Source organism: Sminthopsis crassicaudata, chromosome 2, assembly GCF_048593235.1.
Source record: "Sminthopsis crassicaudata isolate SCR6 chromosome 2, ASM4859323v1, whole genome shotgun sequence".
Taxonomy (NCBI): domain Eukaryota; kingdom Metazoa; phylum Chordata; class Mammalia; order Dasyuromorphia; family Dasyuridae; genus Sminthopsis; species Sminthopsis crassicaudata.
Genome location: NC_133618.1, coordinates 632,694,159 through 632,715,968, shown reverse-complemented (window position 1 = coordinate 632,715,968; position 21,810 = coordinate 632,694,159). Strand labels below are relative to the sequence as shown.

The window sequence follows — 21,810 nt, the reverse complement described above, 5'->3', positions numbered from 1 at the left end:
GGATGGCTGTGATGAAAAATGTTGTGGCCTCGGGAGTGGAACTGAGTCCAGAACCAAGAGCAGCCCTGAGTCCAATTTCTAATCACTAGATTTTCAGGGGCTTCCCTCCTTTCCTTTCTGAGCCTTATCCCCCTCGATTTATACTCTTTCCTCCTTCCTTCCCTTCTTTCTTCCCTCTCTCCCTCCTTCTCTCTGTCTCTGTGTGTGTGTCTATTTCTTTCTTTGTCTCTTTTTCTCTGTCTCTCTGTCTCTTCCTTTGTCTCCCTCTTTCTTTGACTCTCTTTTTGTCTCTTTCTGTGTCTGTCTCTTTGTGTCTCTGCTTCTCTGTCTCTCTGTGTCTGTTTCTTCTCTCTCTCTCTCTCTCTCTCTCTCTCTCTCTCTCTCTCTCTCTCTCTCTCTCTCTCTCTCTCTCTCTCTCTCTCTCTCTCCTAAGTCATGGACTTCTCCACTCAGAGCTGCTTGAGGAGGCCTGCTACCTGCATCCCTCTTCTCCCCAGCCCGTTCCCACCTGGAGCTGTCACCTTTCCTTGGAATGACCCCTAAGCTTCCTGTTCCACGATTGCTTCCCTGCAATCAGAGTCTGCCACATCCCATATGCTTCCCCCTTTTTATGTGATGGATGCCGAAGCACAGGGATGGCGGGCAGGAGGGCAGGTTCCGGAATCAGAAGACCTGGTTTCAGATACGACTCTTAGCAGTTCTTGTGCTAAATGGGTACAAGGTGATTTCAGGGAGCAGCTGGTGCCTACCTGGAAAGGCCTCATCATGTAGGAGTGGGAGGTTGAACTGAATCTTGAAGGAAACCAGAGATTTCAAAAGACCAAGCCAGGCATGAGGCACTGCTTGTACAATGTCATGGAGGTGGGAGAAGTCTGAGGAACAGTGTGTCTGACTAGACCGTTCATGAAGGACAATAAGAACTTGTAAAGAATAAGAATGTCAGGTCTTTTAAGGTGCTATATAAATGTCAGTTATTAAGAGTGTATTCATGGATAACTGGATAGTACAATGGTGAGAGTACTGGCCCTGCAGTCAGAAGGACCTGTGAGTTCAAATCCAGCCTCAGACACTTAACATTTCCTAGCTGTATGACCCTGGGGGAGTCACTTAACTCCATTTGCCTCACAAAAAATAAACAAAAAATAGTATATTCCTAGTATTATTTCACAATGAAACAGGTTCTGTATACAAGGAGATCTTGAGCTTTGAGTTGGAAGGAAGCAGGGAGAATAATCTAGTCTATCCCCTCATTTTATAGGGAGAGAAGCATCCCCAGAAAGAAGTGACTTGCCCAAATCCATAGAGGTAGAAAGTGGCAAAGTTAAGATTCGAACTCAAGGTCTTTAGGCTGCAAAGCCTGGAAACTTTTGTACTGTACAGTCTCCCCTTAGCTCAAAGGTTGTGGCAGCAGTTCTCTGAGTACCTGTGGAGCTGGCAAGGCCAAGGATTACCAGCCTGCAGCCTGAGGACTCACCTGTGTAAGTGCTGAGGGACAGCTCCAAGCCCTCTCCACAAGGCTTTCATCCTTTGACCCCAGAGGCTCCTAAAAGTAATCCATGAAGTTAAGAGGCTGGGAGACAGAGCACAACTGTACCCGCACAGTCCTGGCTTTTCTATATATGAGAGTAAGGAGAAAGATTATACAGCTTCAGAAATAATCTGACATACACCTGGCTATTGTTCCTCAGGCTGATCTTAGCCTAGATGAATGAAGAGAGAGACAGAAACAGAGAGAGAGAGAGAGAGAGAGAGAGAGAGAGAGAGAGAGAGAGAGAGAGAGAGAGAGAGAGAGAGAGAGAGAGAGAGAGAGAGAGAGAGAGAGAGAGAGAAGGAGAGAGGGAGGGAGGGAGAGACAGAGAGAGAGAGAGAAGGAGGGAGAGGAGAGAGGGAGGGAGGGAGGGAGGGGGAGGGAAGGGGAGGGGAGGGGAGAGGAGGGGAGAGAGAAAGAGAATGGATGGCTAGAGAGAAATAGAGATTGAAACAGAGATAAATAGATGATGGATAAATAGAAAGTGAAATAGATAATGAATGGATAGATAGAAATAGAGATGGATGAAAAGTGATAGAAATATAGATAGAGTATATAGGTAGATAGTTAGAGAATGAAGGAATAGGTAGAGAGAGAATGAGTAGATAAATAGATGAGAGAAACATAGATGATAGAAGCAAGGATAGATAGAATGAGTGGATAGGTAAAAATGAGTAGATAGATAGAATAAGTAGACAAAAGGATGGGTACATAAGATAGATTGACAGGTGATAGAACTGATTTGCAATTTATAGTTTTAAAGAACTGGCTGGGGACACCTGAATAAATGACTTGCCAAGTTTGTGTAAGAGATGAGACATGAACCCACGTCTTCTGCCTCCAACATCTCCGCTCACTGAAGTGTCTCTTCCTCTCTAACAGTCCCCATCCCCTTGTGGCTCTCTCTTAGGCTCCTGGATCAGGCTCTTTCTATTTTTTCCTCCCAGTCCTTTAAGGATTTCCTTCTCATCATGTGCTGCCCTGCCTGAAAGTGTCGGAGCAAGCCTCGGTAATTATAACTATCCCCTGGAAATCCCCTCTTAATCTTCCCCTGACATGAACACCAAGGTTCGTATACTGATGCCAGGGAAGCTGTTCCTTCAGGCTCCCTATCCCCAGCTCCCTCCCTTCCCCCTCCCTCTGTCTCCCATTCTCTGTTTGTCTCTTTCCAGTTTCCTGTGTGTGGGTTTCTGTATGTATAAGATGTTGGAGCTGAAAAGGACTTTCAATCAGTAGAGAGTTCAAGTACCTCATTTTATAGGGGAGGAAACTGAGGCCTGGGATGAGGGGAGGATTTGTTCCAAGTCACCCCTTTGTGTCTTTGTGTTCATTTCTTCCTCTCTCTCCTGGTTTCCCTGGGAGGACGTAATCTAAATTGTTCGAGTCTCCCAGTACTCATCCTATGATCCAGAAGAACTGGAAAGGATCTCAAAGGTCATCTGGTCCAAACTCTTTTACAGGGGAGGAAACTGAGGACCATAGAAAACTGTGCCCATGATAGAGCACACAGTGAGTGACAGACCTTTGGCTCAATTTCTTTTGCCTCCAAATGCAATTGACAACCATTCATTAAGGGCTGACTAAGTGCTAGGGATGAGGGAATTCAACAATGAAAGGCAAGTTGCCTCTGCCTTCAAGGACCTCAGACCAGGGCTTCTTAAACTTTGTCCCTTTTCACCCAAGTAATTTTGATATGGCCTTGGGCATATAGGTATGCAAAACAAATATTTACTGATGATAAATTCTAATTTTGCGACATCTGCATTCAGTTCCAAGACCCAAACCACAGTTTAAGAAGCTGGGGCTAGACAGCCGGATGCATACAGAGCACACTCAAGGGAACCTGGGGAGGGAGACAAAAAGCCAGGGATCCCCAGACACAGAGATGGGGAAGGAGAGCATTCTAGGCAGGGAGATGGGAGGCGGTTTGTCCGATGGGAAGAAAGCCAGTGGAGTGAATGGAAGGGAGTCAGGGCTAATAAGGCCAGGCTGTGAAGAGCTTGAAATGTTGATATTTGATCCCAGAAGTAATTAGGAGCCACTGAAGTTTATAGAGTAGGTCTTTCCCTTTCCTTCCCTGAGGCTCTAAGTCCATATTTCTGCCCTTTGCTTCTGGGTGTCTTGCTATGTCTTTTCTCTATCACAGACATGCTTCATGACTTTCAGATGTGGGGGATCCCTGCAGGCACCCTGTTCATTTGCATGCCATGGTGTCACCTCCCCGATGTCATGGTCCTCTTTCACAGTGAAGGACAAACAACACCCCATGAAGACAAATCTTAACTCACATGACTTAGTAGAGAAGTCTAAGAATCCAAGCTAAGATGACCCAATTCTAATTAGATCAGGATCTAAGCCCAGATATTAAGATGCAAAGATCCTACTATCTAAGCAAAGCTGGTGGAAAGGACAAGGGCAAGAACCCTTCCTCTGGGGTCAGAGCACCTGGCTCAGATCCCTTTAAAGTATCACTGACACCTGCTCCTCAAGCTACCTTAGACAAGCTATTTACTTTATCTGGACTTCAGTTTCCTGTAAAATAATGAGATGGCTTAGTTAATGGTTAATTTAGTCAATAGTTAATTTAATGATTAATTTAATTGCTATGTCATCCCACCTAAAAGAGAGACACGACAGAGGGAGAGAAGGAAGGAAGGAAGGATGGAAGGAAGGAAGGAAGGAAGGAAGGAAGGAAGGAAGGAAGGAAGGAAGGAAGGAAGGAAGGAAGGAAGGATGAAGGATGGAAGGAAGGAAGGAAGGAAGGATGAAGGAAGGAAGGAAGGAAGGAAGGAAGGAAGGAAGGAAGGAAGGAAGGAAGGAAGGAAGGAAGGAAGGAAGGAAGGAAGGAAGGAAGGAAGGAAGGAAGGAAGGAAGGAAAGAAGGATGAAGGAAGGAAGGAAGGAAGGAAGGAAGGAAGGAAGAAAGGAAATCACCCCTTGATAGCTAGCCTTTTTTTTTTATTGATAAATCAAGGACATTTTATTTTGTTGGTGTGGGTACTTCCTTTCTTGACATATAACCATCATCCCTCTCCCAGTTAATAAATGGTTTTCAAGAGTTGTTGAAAAATTCATTGCCTTGTGGCCAGACTTACAATAAACTTGAGGCTAGTCCAGATTTTCGCACAATGCCTGGTATATAGTAGGTGCTTAATAAATGCTTGTTGACTGTCCTTGATCTTCAAACTATAGACAATTTATTAAAACATGCCATTATTTGTTCTCTTCTGGGCATAACTTTTATGAACTCTTAAGTCACTTCATGTGATGATGAAATGCCACAATATAATTTTATTATATCTTTTTATTTACAAGATATATTCATGGGTAATTTTTCAGCATTGATCCTTCTGTTCCAACTTTTCCTCTCCTTCCCCCCACCCCCTCCCCCAGATGGCAGATACACCAATAAGTTTTTGTTAAATACAATATATATATATATATATATATATATATATATATATATATATATATACACATATACACACACACACACATACATACACACTTATATGTATATATATATATATATATATATATATATATATATATATATATATATATATATATATATATATATACAATTGTTTTGCTGTACAAAAGGAATCGGACTTTGAAATAATGTAAAATTAATCTGAGAAGGAAATAAAAACTACAGGCGGACAAAATTAGAGGGTTTGGGAATTCTCTGTAGTGGTTCACACTCATTTCCCAGAGTCCTTTCGCTGGGTGTAGCTGATTCTCTTCATTATTGAACAAATGGAGCTGATTTGGTTCATCACATTGTTGGAGAGGGCCACGTCCATCAGAATTGATCCTCATATAGTACTGCTGTTGAAGTGTACAACGATCTCCTGGTCCTGCTCATTCATTCAGCATCAGTTCATGCAAGTCTCTCCAGGCCTTTCTTACAGAACAGTAATATTCCATAACATTCATATACCACAATTTATTCAGCCATTCCAGGGCATCCCCTCAGTTTCCAGTTTCTGGCCACTACAAAGAGGGCTGCCACAAACATTCCTGCACGTACAGGTAGCTAGCCTTCTGATGATATTCACATTTACTAGGGTGGTCCTCTGAGGGCAGACATAGGCCATGAAGCATTTAAGAAGCCAAGCTCATCTCCATTCTGTGAGGAAGAAGGAAAGGAGGAATTTAGCAAATGGCATTTCCTATGTATCATCCATATTTGGACTTAGATCTGTCTTCTATGTCACTATATCTGCCCATTATTCTTCTCTTTCTTTCTGTATCTCTGTCTCTCTTTGTCTTTGTCTCTCTGTCTCTGTCTTTTTTCTCTTTCAAAGCTCAGGTGCTCTATGGACTTATTCAATCCTTTCATAGTTTCTTAGCTTTCCCCTTCTGTTTCTCATCTCTCTGATCTTCCTGTCTCCTCCTTTTCCTCCCATGTCCCTACAATTTGGGCCCTCTCTCTCAGACCCACACAACCACCCACACTTTCTCTCTATTCCCCCTGCCCCCAGGCCACCCACAGCAAAACCCTCTTGACATCTTTTTTTCTTGGGAAAGATGGATTTGAAGTCTCAAGAGAATTCACTTTCTGTTTCTTCCTCAATATGCAAACTATTAAATATCTCTTTCATAATTATGGTTAATTTCATAACCAGCACCTTAATTGGCTGGGTCTGATGGGGAAATTCTTGCAAGGAGACAGAGCAGAAATATTTTGACGTGATCTTTCCCAGCCCCATTGTGTTAGGTAGAGACTGTGTGTGTGTATAGTATAGGAGAAGTTGAATTCATATCTGAGAGGGGAAGGAATAATAGCACTCAGTCCAGGTGTTATCCAGGTGTTCTAGAAGGTCCACGAAACAGATTTTTACCTGCATCACTAATATAATTGTATTGTGCCCCAATCCCTATCCTCCCTATTCTTACCTCGACTACCCATGCCTCATTTATTTTTGTTATTGTTGCATTATTTCAGCTTTGTCTGACTCTTTATGACCTCGTTTGGACTTTCTTGGCAACAATACTAGAATGATTTATCATTTTCTTTTCTAGCTCATTTTACAAATAGGGAAACTGAAGCAAATTGAGTTAAGTGACTTGCTTAGGGTAACTTCTAATAAGTGTTGAGGCTAAATTTGAGCTCACAAAAATGAGCGTACCTGATTCCAGGCCTGTAGAAACACTGGGTCTAGAGTCTGGAAAACCTGAGTTCAGGTGGGCCTAGATACTAGATAGGTACTAGAGCAATGGTAAGGATGGGGATACAGCAGGATGAGAAGTTAGAATTGGGACAGGAGACAGAATAGTTGTGGGCATTTGTTACTGCCCAGTCATCTCTAAAGACCCCATCTGTGTGACTCTGGACAAGTCATAAGTGACTTAAGTCACTTACAGTTAAGATTCTGTCTTGTTTCCTTCTCTGTAAAGTGAGCTAGAAAAGGACATAGCAAACTAGTCCAGTATTTTGGCTAAAGAAAACCCCAAATAAGATCATGAAGTATCAGACGTGACTGTTCTATGACAAATGCCCATATTGGCCCTATTTCCTGTCCTGATCCTAACTTCCCATTACTGCCCTGTTTCCATTCTTGCCCTGATTCCCATCCCAGCCCTGACTCTTCTACTTATCTCCACGCCATCCCTACACTGCTTGTCTCTACAGTGACTCTATAGTGCTATGTTGTCTCTGTTCCTACACTGAGCCCATCTGCCCATTGACCTTTCTGCCTTTACACCTCCCCTTCTGTTCCCTACAATGCTTCATCCCTATGTGAAGGACTCCTTCCCATTCCCATAATGCTTTATCTCTGTACTCCCCCCATCCCTCCATAGACCTCCTGTCTCTACAATTCTTGCCATCGCTGCACTATGGCTCATCCCTACATTCACCCCAAGCTTCTAACTTTTTTCATCATAAACTGATACCCTCTCCTACCCCTGCCATCCCTACATTTCCTTCTAAATTTACCCTACCCTCATCCCGACATTGACATCTATCTCTACCTTGGCCACCAAACTTAACCCTGCTCTCAACCCTGTCTCTATTTTGGTCCCCCCCCCAGTTTTCCCCAAACTCATCCCTATACTGGCTTCCATCCCAATTTAGCCCTCTCGAAAACTTGCCCTGACTCCATCCATACTAGCTTCCCATCCCTACTGGTTTCACTTAAGTCTAAATTCCCATAACCCCCCTAGTCAGCTGACTCTGGCTTTTGCTATCTCTAACTCATCCCCAACCCTCCCACCTTGTCTCCCCCACTCCATCCACTGTGGCCAGACTTTGTTCTCGGTGGTCTAGGGAGGACCAGATTTAGAGGCCCAGAGAAGGTATTGCCCACAATAAAGCAGGGCTGGCCAACCATCTTACCAGCTTCACAGTATTTTTAGCCCTTGGCCTTCCTCAGTGGTGGCCAAATGCCAGGGGGATGGTAGTGTGTTCACTGCAGAAAAGGCCGGCTTTCCCAACACCTTCCACAGATTATTCCCAAAGATGAAGTGAAATTCACTTTTTGCTTTATCATCATCATGTTCCTTTTCCGCACAACCAGGCCAAAGGCCTGGCTCCTTCTTTTGCTGCTCTCCTATTTCTTGGGACCTTTTTCAAACCTGGAAATTTTTCCAGGATTCATGGGAAAGGGACAAAAGACAAAAGTGAGATGGTTCAAATATCTTTTACTTCACTGAGAGAAACAAGGCAGCAAAAGGTCTCCCATTAGAGAAATAAGGCAGCAGATGAATTTGTTGTATTATTTTCATGGGAGAAGTAAAGTGACAGGATGGTCCATGTTTCATTTCTTTGGGAGAAATAAGGTACTGAGATGGTCTCTCTCTTCTTCCCTGAGAGACGTGAGGTAGATATTGGGATATAGGGATAGTTTCTATATGCATCGTCCATGGGAGAAATTAGGTCATGGCAATCATAGATTTAGAGTTAGAGGGACCTTTGAGGTCGTCTCGTTCAACCATCTCATCTTATAGGTGAGGAAATGCAGGCCATGGAGGTTAGATGGCTTCCTCAAGGTCACCCAACATTGAAATGGACTTGAGACTTGAGAATTACATTTGTTTAATAGTCATCTCGTTCCTCTGCTTCTCCTCCATCCCAGTCAGTAATTAGAGACAAAGATTCTTGGCTTTGGAGTCTGAAATTCTTAATTCAAACTTCAGTGCTATTCCTGGGCAAGGTGCTGGCTTCAGTTTGCTCATCTGTAAAATGGGAAGTTTGGACGTGGCAACCTCAAAAGTCCCTTCTAGCTTTAGAGCTCCTAACCCTATGGTCCCCTAAGGTCTGAAGATAAAATGGTCTCTCGTTTCTTTAGCACTTAAAGATTCTGTGAGGAAAGATCACAAGATCAGAGCTGGAAGGGACCTTTAGGGTGGGGTAAGTATAATATGGGGGCAAGTATTATACTCCAGCTTATAGATGGAAAGGCAGAGGCTTGGCCCAGTCACGCTGCTCACTCTGGCAAGAGGTTTGGGTCTTTGAATCCCCAAAGTCTGACTGGGATGCCTGACATATAATTGGTTCCTAATAAATGCTTGTTGAATTAAGTTGAATTTCATACATACTGAATGCCTCAGAGATAATTCCCTGGTCAAGGTCTTGCTACCCTCAAGTGTGTACATGTGTACACACACATGGACACACTCATACACATACGGACACACGCTCACATGCTCATATATACATGCGTGCATACACACATGGTCACACACTCACATATACATGTGCGTGTACTCATGCACAGCTGCATGCACATGTACACACACACATACATAAATACACGAGGTTGGGGTAGGAGTCTCAGGCCATCCTGTCCTCTTGGCAAAAGTCCCTCTCTTTTCTCACCTCCCCCCAAGGGCACCTGGTCTCTCTCTGCCCCTGAGCTCAGGTTTTTCCCAAATGAACTTGCTGCATTATTCCATGAAACAATAATGGCAGATTCATGCCCTGGAGCCAGGGTGCAAATAATGTGAAATCAGACAAGCGAGGGATGAGGAAAGAAAGGGAAATTAGGTATGGGCAGGCGACACAAATAGGGGAAGACAAGGAGTCGGCATCCTCTCCTCCTCTCTGTCACTCCTCCTCCCTTCTTCTTCATCATCTCGGATGACCTTCTCTCCCTTTTCCAAGTCCTTGCCTCTTAATCTCAGGGCTGAGATTAGCTTTCTTGGAATGGCTGAGCAGAGGGAAGGAAGGACGGAGTGTAAAGCTGCTGCTGTGGAAGGAGCACAGGACATGGAGACAGAGGGCCCTGAGTGCAAATCTCACTTTGGCTATTTATTATCTGTGACCTTGAGCACACTACTGCCTGGTTTCGTCTCTCTAGACCTCAGTTTCCTCCTTTGTAAAATGGCCTTAGATCTTCCAGTTTTAGATTTAGGATCCTCTGGCCTAGGTTTAAACTTCAGTTTTACCTTCTATTTACTTGTGTGTCTCTTGCAAACTTTGTACCCTTTCCAGTCCCCAGCTCTGCATATATTAGGTGCTTCATAGATGTTGACTGAATCCTGGACCTGCTGTTTGGTATGCTCCATCCTCTGGGCCACCTGCATCCTCGACAGTCCAGGCGGGTGCTCCTGAGGGCTGCATTGGTGGTGACAGAGGAAACAGACAGAGACTGACAGATGTGAGAGATGTGGGAGGGGAACTTGGTAACTAATTGGGCATGAAGATTGCTCTAGGATCCTAGGCTGAAAGGTTCTCAGAGGTTTTTAATATGTGGGCACTACGACTCAAAAAGGTCAAATCCAAAGTTTTTTCCAAGGTTGCCCAGTTGATAAATGGAAGCTCCAGGACTCCCATATCTACTGAGCCCGGAGTTTGTGCTTTTCCACTATATCACACTGCTCCACCTCGGGGGCAGCAGACAGGAAAACCCGGATGGCGCTATGGCTCTCGTTTAGACTCCCAGAAAACGGCCCCAAAGACCCAATCTGCTGCTAGTGAGTAAGCAGCATCCTTCTTCCATCCAGACCAGGAGAAAACGCCATCCTTAACGCCAGGGCGTCCCTCCCAGGATCAGACTCCCCCCTCCAAGCCTGAGATTTTTACTGCTTTTGTATTTATTGGTCCAATTTTGAAAACCTGTGCCCTCAAATGAACCCCTTCAGGGGGGCAAGTATCCAAAATAAAACTCTGATTTAAATGCAGAAAGCAGCCTCCAGAGCAGCAGCAATTAGGAGAGTAACCAATGTTATAAACAATGCCAGGCTGTTTAAGCCCCGCTGAGAGACCAGGCCAGTTTGGATGGGAGATATGGAGCTGACTGAATGGACACAAGACAGCCCCGCTCCTGTGTTTGCAGGAGCCATGGAACCACCACAATGGAGCAGCAGAAAGAAAGGCCCTGGGCCAGGAGCCAGTACACCTGGTTTCTACATTTGGCTTAGAACCACCTTCCTATATAACCTTGGGGAAGTCAGCTCGATCTCTCTGAACCTCAGTTTCCTAATCCGTCAAATCAGAAAGTTGGGTGGCAAGAACTCTTGGGCTCTCTTCTAGTTCTGAAATTCAAGGTTCTCATATTCCAACCAGCTTCCTGTTCTGTGGCCTAATATATTGAGAGAGAGAGAGAGAGAGTCAGAGACAGAGAGTCAGAGACAGAGAGTCAGAGACAGAGAGAGAGAGACAGAGACAGAGACAGAGAATGAGAGAGAGACACAGAGATAGAGAGACAGAGACAGAGAGAGACAGAGACAGAGACAGAGATAGAGAATGAGAGAGAGAGACAGAGAGACAGAGAGAGAGAGACAGAGAGACAGAGACAGAGAGAGACAGAGAGACAGAGACAGAGAGAGAGAGAAAGAGACAGAGAAAGAAACAAAGACAGAGAGACAGACACAGACACAGAGACAGAGAGAAGATCTCAACCCAAATGATTCAATATCCTCTTCCAATGAAGATTAATGGTACCTTGGGCAAGTCACTTAACTTATGTTGTCTCAGTTTCCCCAGCTATAAAGTGAGCATAATAACAGCACCTACCTCCAAGTTCCTTGTGAAGATCAAATGATGTAATATTTGTAAAGTGCTGAGCATAGTGCTTGTTCCATAAATGCTTCTTCCCTTCCCTTCCCCTTTAGAGAGCTGTCCAGGGTCACAGGGTTAGTACATGTCAGAGACAGGTCTTGAACCCAGATGTTTCTGAAGCCAGGCCCATGTCTCTCGATCTATCGGGCAATGTTGACTCACATGAGAAGCAGCATAAGTCAGTGGAAAGGGGACTGGATTTGAAATAGAAGGATTTGAAATCTAGGATCTGGGTTCAGATTCTAGATCTACCTGATAATCTTGGGCAAGTCACGCCACTTTGGACCCCAGATCCTCTTCTATAAAATGAAGGGCTTGGATTTGATGGCATCTAATATCCAGCAGCCTCTAAAGCTATGAGCCTGTGACTCCCCAGTTTAGATAGTCTTTGTCCTGAGGACCTTGCAGCTCCCACAACCCACAGGAAAATAATTCACCCTCTTGTGGTCAGTCTGTGAGACAAGCTTAAAATTGCACCCTCTGACTTCCAAGTGTTGGTGGTGCACTCTGGAGTCACGTAGAACATGTCCTGTTTTGTGGGCTCTTAAGTCAAGAGCCTGGATACTCTCCATCCAGTGCCAAGGGATCTAGAGCTCTTAGGCACTGAAAAGGGAAATAACCTCAGGTTCGTCAAGAACTTTCTGTGTTATACTTAAATGACACCCCATAACAAAATAGTAAGCCCCAGTTTATAGATGAGAAACTTGAGGCACAGAAGTCAAGTGACTTGGCCAAGGTCATATAGCTAGTAAGTGCCTGAGGTGGAATTTAAACTCAGTTCTTTCTGAATTAAGCCTAGCTCTCTCTTAGCAATGCTGCAATATTTCTGAATTCTAAAGCCTGGAATACCTAGAATAACCTAGTGGTTACCCAGAGCTGGAGGACTACTGCAGAGAATGGTTATACAGGTAGAGAGGTACATTCATGTTTCCAATATGCAAAATATGAACAGAATATAAATACACACACATGTATACATATGTGTATATATAGTTATCACATATATTTTGCATATGAAATGTGAACAGGAATGTATAGTTCTATTTATATCTTTGTATCTAGTTGCATGTGTTTCATATGTATGGAATATGAATAGGATTTTATGTAGCCATATATGGTTTCATATATTTAGAGATTACAAAGTTACATATATATATGTATATATATTAATGTATGAAATGTGTAGAGGAATATATATAGTTACATGCATATTTTGTGACATATCCATTATACATATATATAACATGATATACAATAAAATGATATATATACATATTATATATGTGTATATACATATAATATACTTGTAGTTAATTTGGTATTTAATAGGGAAGAAACTAAAATCAGATAAAGGATGAAAAAGAGATTTTAGAGAATGACAGCTCTACTGAGAGGGAAAACTATTTAGGAGGGGTAAAGCACAGGAAAAGATGGTTTTCAATCACATCTGCATAGAGAATATATGTATGTAATATTGTGTGTATATAATACTTATAATGTATATGCATATATATAATATACAATATAAACAGAATTATCTCTATTTCTCTGTCTTCATGTATGTATACATACATGCATACACATTTTATACTACATGTAGTTACACATTTTTTCATGTGTGAAATTTGAATGGGAATATATAGTTGCATCTATTTGCATGATAAATACACAGTTTCATATGTATGGAATCGATCTCCATATGCATCTCCAGTCGTCCTGATCTATATCTGGCCGGAGGATCCAGATGGCTCCGGGAGACAAAGCAAAGCAGTTGACCTTGCACGGATCTCCCCATTCAAATCCAATTCACTTGCTTGTCATGTCGTCACCATACTCATGTCATGGTCATCCTCAGGAACAAAGGGAAAACACTAACAATAGGCACGTATAATCACATATATTTACATATGGGTTTCATATATGGAATTTGAAAAGGAATATAATTCTCTATATTTATATGTCATATGTATATAGTTCTATATATGTTACACGTATTTAAAGCATAAAAATTATTATATATACCTATGTAACTTCATATATTAATATACTATATAGTTTTATATATATATATATATATATATATATATATATATATGTATGTATGTATGTATATCTATATATATGTTTCCTGTTTGAAATTTGACCAGGAACACATAAAATTCCATGTACATTTATGTAATATATGTGTGTGTGTGTGTGTGTGTGTGTGTGTGTGTGTGTGTGTGTGTGTGTAATTACATACAGGTTTCCTGTAGATGAAACGTGAATAGCACTTTATATGTGGAATACACATCTGGAATATATCATTATGTTATAACATATCTCCACATTGATAAAAGGTCACTATTATTATATATTAAAATATCTATTTAATGGGATAATCTTGGCTAAGTAATGGTTTTAGGGTCAGAAGGATAAAGTGAGTTTCTAGATCTCTGGGAAATTTCCAGGTGAGGAATCTCCCTCCGCCAGTGGAGAGCAGCCCCATTTTCTGGTAGCTTATGGTCACTGGGAGTTGCCTGGGGCAGGAGGGCGAGTGATTCACCCGACATCCCGTGGCCAGTATATGTCAGAGAGAGGACCTGAGCCAGGGGCTTTCCTGACTCTTGGGTCAGCAATCTGTCTTTTTTTGCTTCCTGCCTCTAGATTTTGAGCAGAGAGAGTCAAATCTCAGCCCCACCATAGACCCCATCCTACCCATGTGACCTCCCCAAGCCTCTTTATCTGTGAACAAATTGAACTTACTCAAGTCTCCTTCCTGTTCTCATTACCCACACGAGGAAGTAGATGGGAGTGTGAGGAGCTTGATCCAGCCAGAAGGGAGAGTAGGTATAGGAGAGTCAGACTGGGAGGCCCTGATGCCAGGATTTGCATCTTCATCAGATTTGGCAGATGATGGGGAACATAAGTGAGTGTTTGAGCCAGGGAGTAGCTCACGGTATTGAAGTGATCTACACGCCATACTTGGGTGGTTGAGGCAGAGCCAAGTCAGACACTTTTACCCAGAAGGCCTAAGGAAGGCTCAAAGGAAGCCTGGCCCTGAGGACAGGTGTGGGACTTTGCCACAGTCAGTATGGCAGAGCACCTCAAACCTTGGGTTTCCCTGCAGAAAAGTCTTGTTTGGAATCCTGAAGTACATTGTTCCTGGGCAATCTTGGACAATTCAGTTCCAGCCTCGGTTTCCTTCTCTGTACAAGGAGAGGATAAGACAAAATGGCCTTGGAGGGCTTGTCCAGCTCTGGAATTCTCATGTCCAGGTCCATTTCATTGGGGCCGGGCATGACGTGCCAGCCTACCCGCTGCTAAAAGGCCCATTTATCTCTCACCATTTCCAGGATTCACACCAGACATGGCCCCAGCTGCTTTCCCAATTACTTATTGATCACCTGTCAGGATGTTTTCTTTGCTGGTGGGTCACTAGAGCGTGTCTGACGAAAGGGAGAGTAAAGGGTCCCTGAGGATTGGGGTCAGGTGGGAAGGGAGAAGGAACCAAGACGGAGAGACATGGAAGGACGATGAGAAGCCACCAGATTCTCACTCAAGCGGCCCTTGATACTTACTAACAATCTGGCCAAATCTTCTCCTCCTCTGCCCTCCATTTTCTCATCTGTCAATAAGAGAGTTGGATGAGATGCTCTCTCAGGTTCATCCCTACTCTAAAACGATGGGGGGGAAATGGAATAACTATTAATCAGTAAATGAACAGGCATTTATTACAATCATTTACAATGTCTTGCCACCATGCTGCGTACTGGGAATACAAATATAGACCACAAGAGAGCTAGTTAGAGGTCGGAACTTCAGATCTAATCCTAGGCCTGTCAAGTGCCACTGGTGGGACCTAGAAATCACCCTCCTCTGGGCCCTCAGCTCTCTGAACCAAAGGGTGGGACGAGATGAGCTGGAAGTCCAAATTTCAAATCTAAGGTGCTACCAGCCCTATGAGAATAGCAGTACTTTATAGACTACAATCAGTAACAGTAACTAGTATTTATCCTGAGGAGAGAGTGGAGCTTGTCCAGGAGCCCATTTTGGCCTCCTCCAGCAGCCTGATTTTCACTTCTCCATGACAGCAAGAAATGAAATGGGAAAGTGTCAGGCCTGGAAAAGGGGCTCAGAAGCCATATAGGCCAAGCCACTCGTGGCACTCTGGGAGACTGAGGAGCTGAGAGAGAAAGGTGGACTTGACTAAGGTTCCTCAGCAAACTTGCAATGGAGACAACTTAGCACAGTCATTGTCCCTGTGAGCCTTCTCACTGGGACTCTGAAACACTGGAGACATAGGGACCAAGTCACTCTTTCTCGAGGAGTTAGAGGGCACCTGCTGTTAAGTCCATCGACAGAGTTCTGAATATTTAGAAATCCAGCAACAACTAAAGGGGGCTAGGATCATCTTTTGGGTTCCTTCTGGCTCTAAATTTTTGATCCTCTGATTATCGGGACCGTGTTATGGTTGGGAGAACCTGAGGTTCAGAGGCATTGAGTGATTTGACCAGGAACATAGAAAGTTAATACGTTCCTAATAGGAAGGAAAGAGAACAAGCATTTAAGTTTCCACTATGAACTAAGCACTTTACCATATTATCTCATTTGATCCTTACAGTAGGAAGTAGATGTTATTATGATTCCCATTTTATAGCTGAGGAAAACTGACAGAAGTTAATTGATTTACCCACAGTCACACACACACTAGTAAGTGAGGCCAGATTTCAGGTTGGGAAGATGAATCTTCCTGACTCCAAACTCAGTGCTCTAACCACTGCACTACTTAGCTGGCCTGAACCCTTCTATCTCCTAATCCCATTTTTTTTTCTTCCATACTAGAGCTACAGATCTAAGTCTGGGCAAGTTGGTCACCTTCTCCAGGAAGGTTTTCTCATCTGAACTATAGGAATAATAGCCCTCAATCTTAGATCCAGAATTGGAAGGAAAATTAAGAGCCATCCAGTCCAATCTTGGCACTTTGCTGATGAGGAAACCCAGGGCCTGAGAAGAGAATGGCCTTTCCCCATCTGATAAATTGTCAATGGATAATGAACAGCCAATTTTCAGATGAAAAGATTAAAGCTATTTCTAGATGTATAAAAATGTTCTAAATCACTATTGATTAGAAAAATGCAAATTAAGACAATTCTGAGGTACCACCTCACCTCTGAGATTGGCTAAAATGAGAGAAAAAGATAATAAAAAAATGTTAGAGGGTTTGTGGGACAACTGGGACACTAATACATTGTTGCTGGAATTGGAAAACTGATCCAACCTTTCTGGAGAGCAACATGGAACTGTGTCCAAAGTGCTATCAAACTGTGCATACCCTTTGATTCAGCGGTGTCTATACTGGGCCTGTCTCCCAAAGAGATCACGAAAAAGGGGAAAGGACCCACATGTGCAAAAATGTTTGTAGCAGTTCTTTTTGTATTGGCAAAGAGCTGGAAATTGGGGGGATGCCTGTCAGTTGAGGAATGACTGAGTAAGTTATGGCATATGAAGGTTATGGAATATTATTGTTCTATAAGAAACAACCAGCAGGATGAATACAGAAAGGCCTGGAGAGACTTACAAGAACCGATGCTGAGTGAAGTGAGCAGGACCAGGAGATCATTGTTCATGAGAACAGCAAGATTGTGTGATATGATGGACTTGGCTCTTTTCAACATGAGGTGATTCACGGCAATTCCAATGGTCTTGTAATGGAGAGAGCCATTTGTAATCACAGAGAGAACTATAGAGACTTAATGTGGATCACAACATAGTATTTTCACCTTTTTTGCTTGCTGTTGTTTGCTTGTTTTTTTTTCTTTCTCATTTTCTTTTCCCTTTTTGATCTGATTTTCTTGTGCAGCTCGATAAATATGGAAATAGGTATAGAAGAATTGTACGTGTTTGACATATATTGGATTACTTGCTGTCGAGGGGAGGGGGAGATGGGGAAGAAGGGAGAAAAAATTGGAATGCAAGGTTTTTCGAGGGTGAATGTTGAAAACTATCTTTGCATGTATTTTGAAAAATACAAAGCTATTACTATTAAGAGAGAGGAGGGAGAGGAGAGCAGAGAGAGGGAGAAGAAAAGGGGGAGGGAGAGAAAGGGAAGGGGAAGCTTGCCCAAGGTGACAGATTTAGGAAATGGCAGAACCAGGATTCAGACCCAGATTAGTTAACCCAAGTGGTGCCTTTTCATTAGTCCAGGCTGATTGTCTGGGGAGAAGAGAGGGTTTCCCTTCATGGCCATGGTTCTTTCTAAGGATCCACACGGATTCAGGACCATCTCATTGTGTACAGGGAAGGACATGGGCTTCTGCAGGGCTATCCTGTGGGGTTAGACATAGAAGGAGGAGATCCTGAGCTAAGAAGGAGATGCCCAGCAGGAGAAGGAAGTGAGTGGGTAAGGAAGAGCTAAGTGACTTACACCTGCAGTTATGGCTGCTTTTCTACAATCTGGGGAGCTCCTCCTGGACAGACAGAGGGCTGATTCTGCCTCGGAACTGTGGGGACATGTCGCTGGTCCATGAGCTGGGGAGCCCTGCCTCTAGGAACGCCATTCAGATGTGCAGAATGGATGGAAACCAGAGAGGTGGCGGGATCTCTTTAGATTTAATCTCCCCCTCCCCCCCCCCCTGCCTCCTTGTCTGTTGAGTGAGGATTCTCTTATTTGGGCTGTTTACCATACACAACTTCCCTGCTTCCATACCCTTGCACGGGATGCCCCAGGGATGGAAGATATTCTTTCCCTACCCCCACTGCCACACAGGACCTTTCACCTTCAAGGTTTGGTTCCTCTGCCTCCTCCACAAGACCCAGCCTGATTCCCTTTATATTTACTTTGAAAATATCGATGTGTATGTCTGTGTACATATACACTATATGTACACACACACACACACACACACACACACACACAATACAGATACACATATACAAGCATGCATACATGTACATATAAATGTATATATAGACACATATACACACAGTATATACATATACATATACATATACACCTACACCTTCACATTCCCCTCAAGAAGCCTCTTGAGATCAGGACCCATTTCCTTCCCCTGACACCTTGTAGCAAATGCTTGCTGAAGGGGAAGTCACATCACAACATTGTGTCAGTGGGAGCTGAATTGTGTCTACAATCCCAATCCCAGGGTCTTAAAATCTCTGCTTTCCTCCCTCTGTCCCTCCATCCCTGCCTCGGGGCCCCTGAACAGTAACCAGTCAATGGACATCTATTAAAATACCTACTGTGTGCCAGGCCTGGGCTCTGGGGGTACAGAGAGAAAAATCCAAGGCCTTTATCTTCAGGGAGCTGACATTCATTCTCCTGAGGAAGACGACACGTTCTGCCTTCAACTTTGCTGGGTTTCTACTTCCTCAGCCATAAAATAGGGATTCTCAGACCTGCTTGACCTCTGTCTCAGGGCTTAGGAAAACTGGACAAAATAGTGGTTTACATGTAATTCTGAAAACAGGATATCCTTTACTAGTGTTATTATTGTTCCGTCCTGCTCCCTTTGAGCAGTAGAAAGAACATTGGGTTTGGCGCCCAAGGACTCCGAATACATCATCTCACCTTTTTTTAGACCTCAGTTTCCTTCTTTGTCAAACGAGCCGGGTAGCTCGGGGGTCTCTAAGCCCCTTGTGCTCTAACATCCATCGCTCCGATCCCTTGCTAGAGTCTGTCTAACGCCGTTCCTCCCTCTTGTGTTTGTCTCGGCTGCAGGTGAGAGAGAGGATGATCTCCTGGGACGCTAGCATGCACACCCCCATCCTGGCCTGCTGGCAGCCGATCCTCCTGCTGGTGCTGGGCTCTGTGCTGTCGGGCTCGGCCACGGGCTGCCCGCCCCGCTGCGAATGCTTGCCCCAGGAACGCTCCGTCCTCTGCCACCGCAAGCGGTTCATCGCCGTGCCCGAGGGCATCCCCACGGAGACCCGGCTCCTGGACCTGGGTAAGAACCGCATTAAGACTCTCAACCAGGACGAGTTCGCCAGCTACCCACACTTGGAAGAGCTGGAACTCAATGAGAACATTGTCAGTGCTGTTGAGCCCGGAGCCTTCAACAATCTCTTCAACCTCAGGACTCTGGGGCTGCGCAGCAATCGGCTCAAACTCATCCCCTGGGTGTCTTCACGGGCCTCAGCAACCTGACCAAGCTGGACATCAGCGAGAACAAGATCGTCATTCTCCTGGACTACATGTTCCAGGACCTGTATAACCTCAAGTCCCTGGAGGTCGGAGACAATGACCTCGTCTACATCTCCCACCGAGCCTTCAGCGGCCTCAACAGCCTGGAGCAGCTCACGCTGGAGAAGTGCAACCTGACCTCCATCCCACCGAGGCGCTCTCCCACCTGCACGGGCTGATCGTGCTGCGGCTGCGCCATCTCAACATCAATGCCATCCGCGATTACTCGTTCAAGAGGCTGTACCGCCTCAAGGTCCTGGAGATCTCCACTGGCCGTACCTGGACACCATGACATCCAACTGCCTCTACGGCCTCAACCTGACCTCGCTGTCCATCACTCACTGCAACCTGACCGCCATCCCCTATGTCTCGGTGCGCCACCTGGTCTATCTCCGCTTCCTCAACCTGTCCTACAACCCCATCCTCACCATCGAGGGGTCCATGCTCCACGACCTGCTCCGGTTGCAGGAGATCCAGCTGGTGGGGGGTCAGCTCATGATGGTGGAGCCCTACGCCTTCCGAGGACTCAACTACCTACGTATCCTGAACGTGTCCGGGAACCAGCTGACCACCCTGGAGGAGTCCGCTTTCCACTCCGTGGGCAACCTGGAGACGCTGATCCTGGACAACAACCCGCTGGCCTGTGACTGCCGCCTGCTCTGGGTCTTCCGGCGCCGCTGGCGGCTCAACTTCAACAAGCAGCAGCCGACATGCGCCACGCCAGAGTTCGTCCAGGGCAAGGAGTTCAAGGACTTCCCCGATGTCCTCTTGCCTAATTACTTCACCTGCCGCCGTGCCCGGATCCGGGACCGCAAGCCGCAGCAGGTCTTTGTGGACGAAGGCCACACGGTGCAGTTTGTCTGCCGGGCCGATGGGGACCCCCCGCCCATGATCCTCTGGCTCTCGCCCCGCAAGCACCTCATCTCTGCCAAGAGCAACGGACGGCTGACCGTCTTCCCCGACGGCACCCTGGAGGTGCGCTACGCCCAGATCCAGGACAACGGCACCTACCTGTGCATCGCTGCCAACGCCGGCGGGAACGACTCCATGCTGGCCCATCTGCATGTACGGAGCTACTCGCCGGACTGGCCCCATCAGCCCAATAAGACCTTCGCCTTCATCTCCAACTTGCCCAACGAGAGCGACGCCAACAGCACGCGCACCACCGTGCCTTTCCCTTTCGACATCAAGACTCTCATCATCGCCACCACCATGGGCTTCATCTCCTTCCTGGGCGTGGTCCTCTTCTGCCTTGTCCTCCTGTTTCTCTGGAGCCGAGGAAAAGGCAACACAAAGCACAACATTGAGATCGAATATGTCCCCCGCAAGTCGGACGCTGGCATCAGCTCTGCCGATGCACCCCGCAAGTTTAATATGAAAATGATCTGAGGCCGGGCAGGGGGCAAGGGTGCCCAGGGGTGCAGGAAGCGACCACCCCAGGCCCACGGACGTGAAACTTTGAGACTTAACATGGCAATCTCTCTCTTTTCCCACCCCCTTGCTCCCTCTCTTTTTCCTTCTCTCTTTCTCTCTTTTTTCTCTCTCTTTCTCTCTGTCTCTCTCACAATTCCACTCCTCCCATCCTTACCACCCCATCTCACCCCTACTGCCCTCGCCCCCTGTGGTACACAGCCCTGGCCCGGCCCCGGCCCTCAACACCTGCTCTCTTTATACAAGGACAACATCTGGCCAGGTATTTGGACTCAGTGTTTGTAGGGACATGCTCTGACGGACTGGAGTCAGAGGCCACTGCAGAACAAAACAAACAACGAACCGAGAAACACAAAAAATTCAATAAATCAATAAAAAAGTTAAGAACTTCCTCTGTAACTTGGGTTTCAATAATTATGGATTTTTATGAAAACTTGAAATAATAAAAAAAAAACTATTTCCTATAGATAGTTGGAATGCAAACTTTTGACTTCCTGATCTGTCTAGAGCTCATGCCCAATCAGATCTCCCCTCTTCCTCCTCTTTTGTGTCCTCCTCTTTCATCTTCTTAGCCTGTGAAGAGGGCCTCCCCTGGAAAAGAGGTCACAGTGGTATTGTTTCTCCCAATCCCTACTGCAGCCTCCAGGTCTGTCAGACCTTC

At 45.0% G+C, this 21,810-nt stretch overlaps 1 protein-coding gene across 1 annotated transcript in view; it reads left to right on the top strand.

The window, feature by feature from the left end:
• The window catches only part of LINGO1 (leucine rich repeat and Ig domain containing 1), a 47,446-nt gene extending 25,898 nt beyond the window's left edge, over nucleotides 1-21,548 (top strand). Inside the window, 4 exon segments of the mRNA XM_074296522.1 lie at nucleotides 19,257-19,644; nucleotides 19,647-19,859; nucleotides 19,862-19,981; nucleotides 19,984-21,548. Of these exon segments, the coding sequence (XP_074152623.1) occupies nucleotides 19,257-19,644; nucleotides 19,647-19,859; nucleotides 19,862-19,981; nucleotides 19,984-21,107 (1,845 nt within the window). The 3' untranslated portion in view covers nucleotides 21,108-21,548.
• The last annotated feature ends 262 nt before the right edge of the window (nucleotides 21,549-21,810 follow it).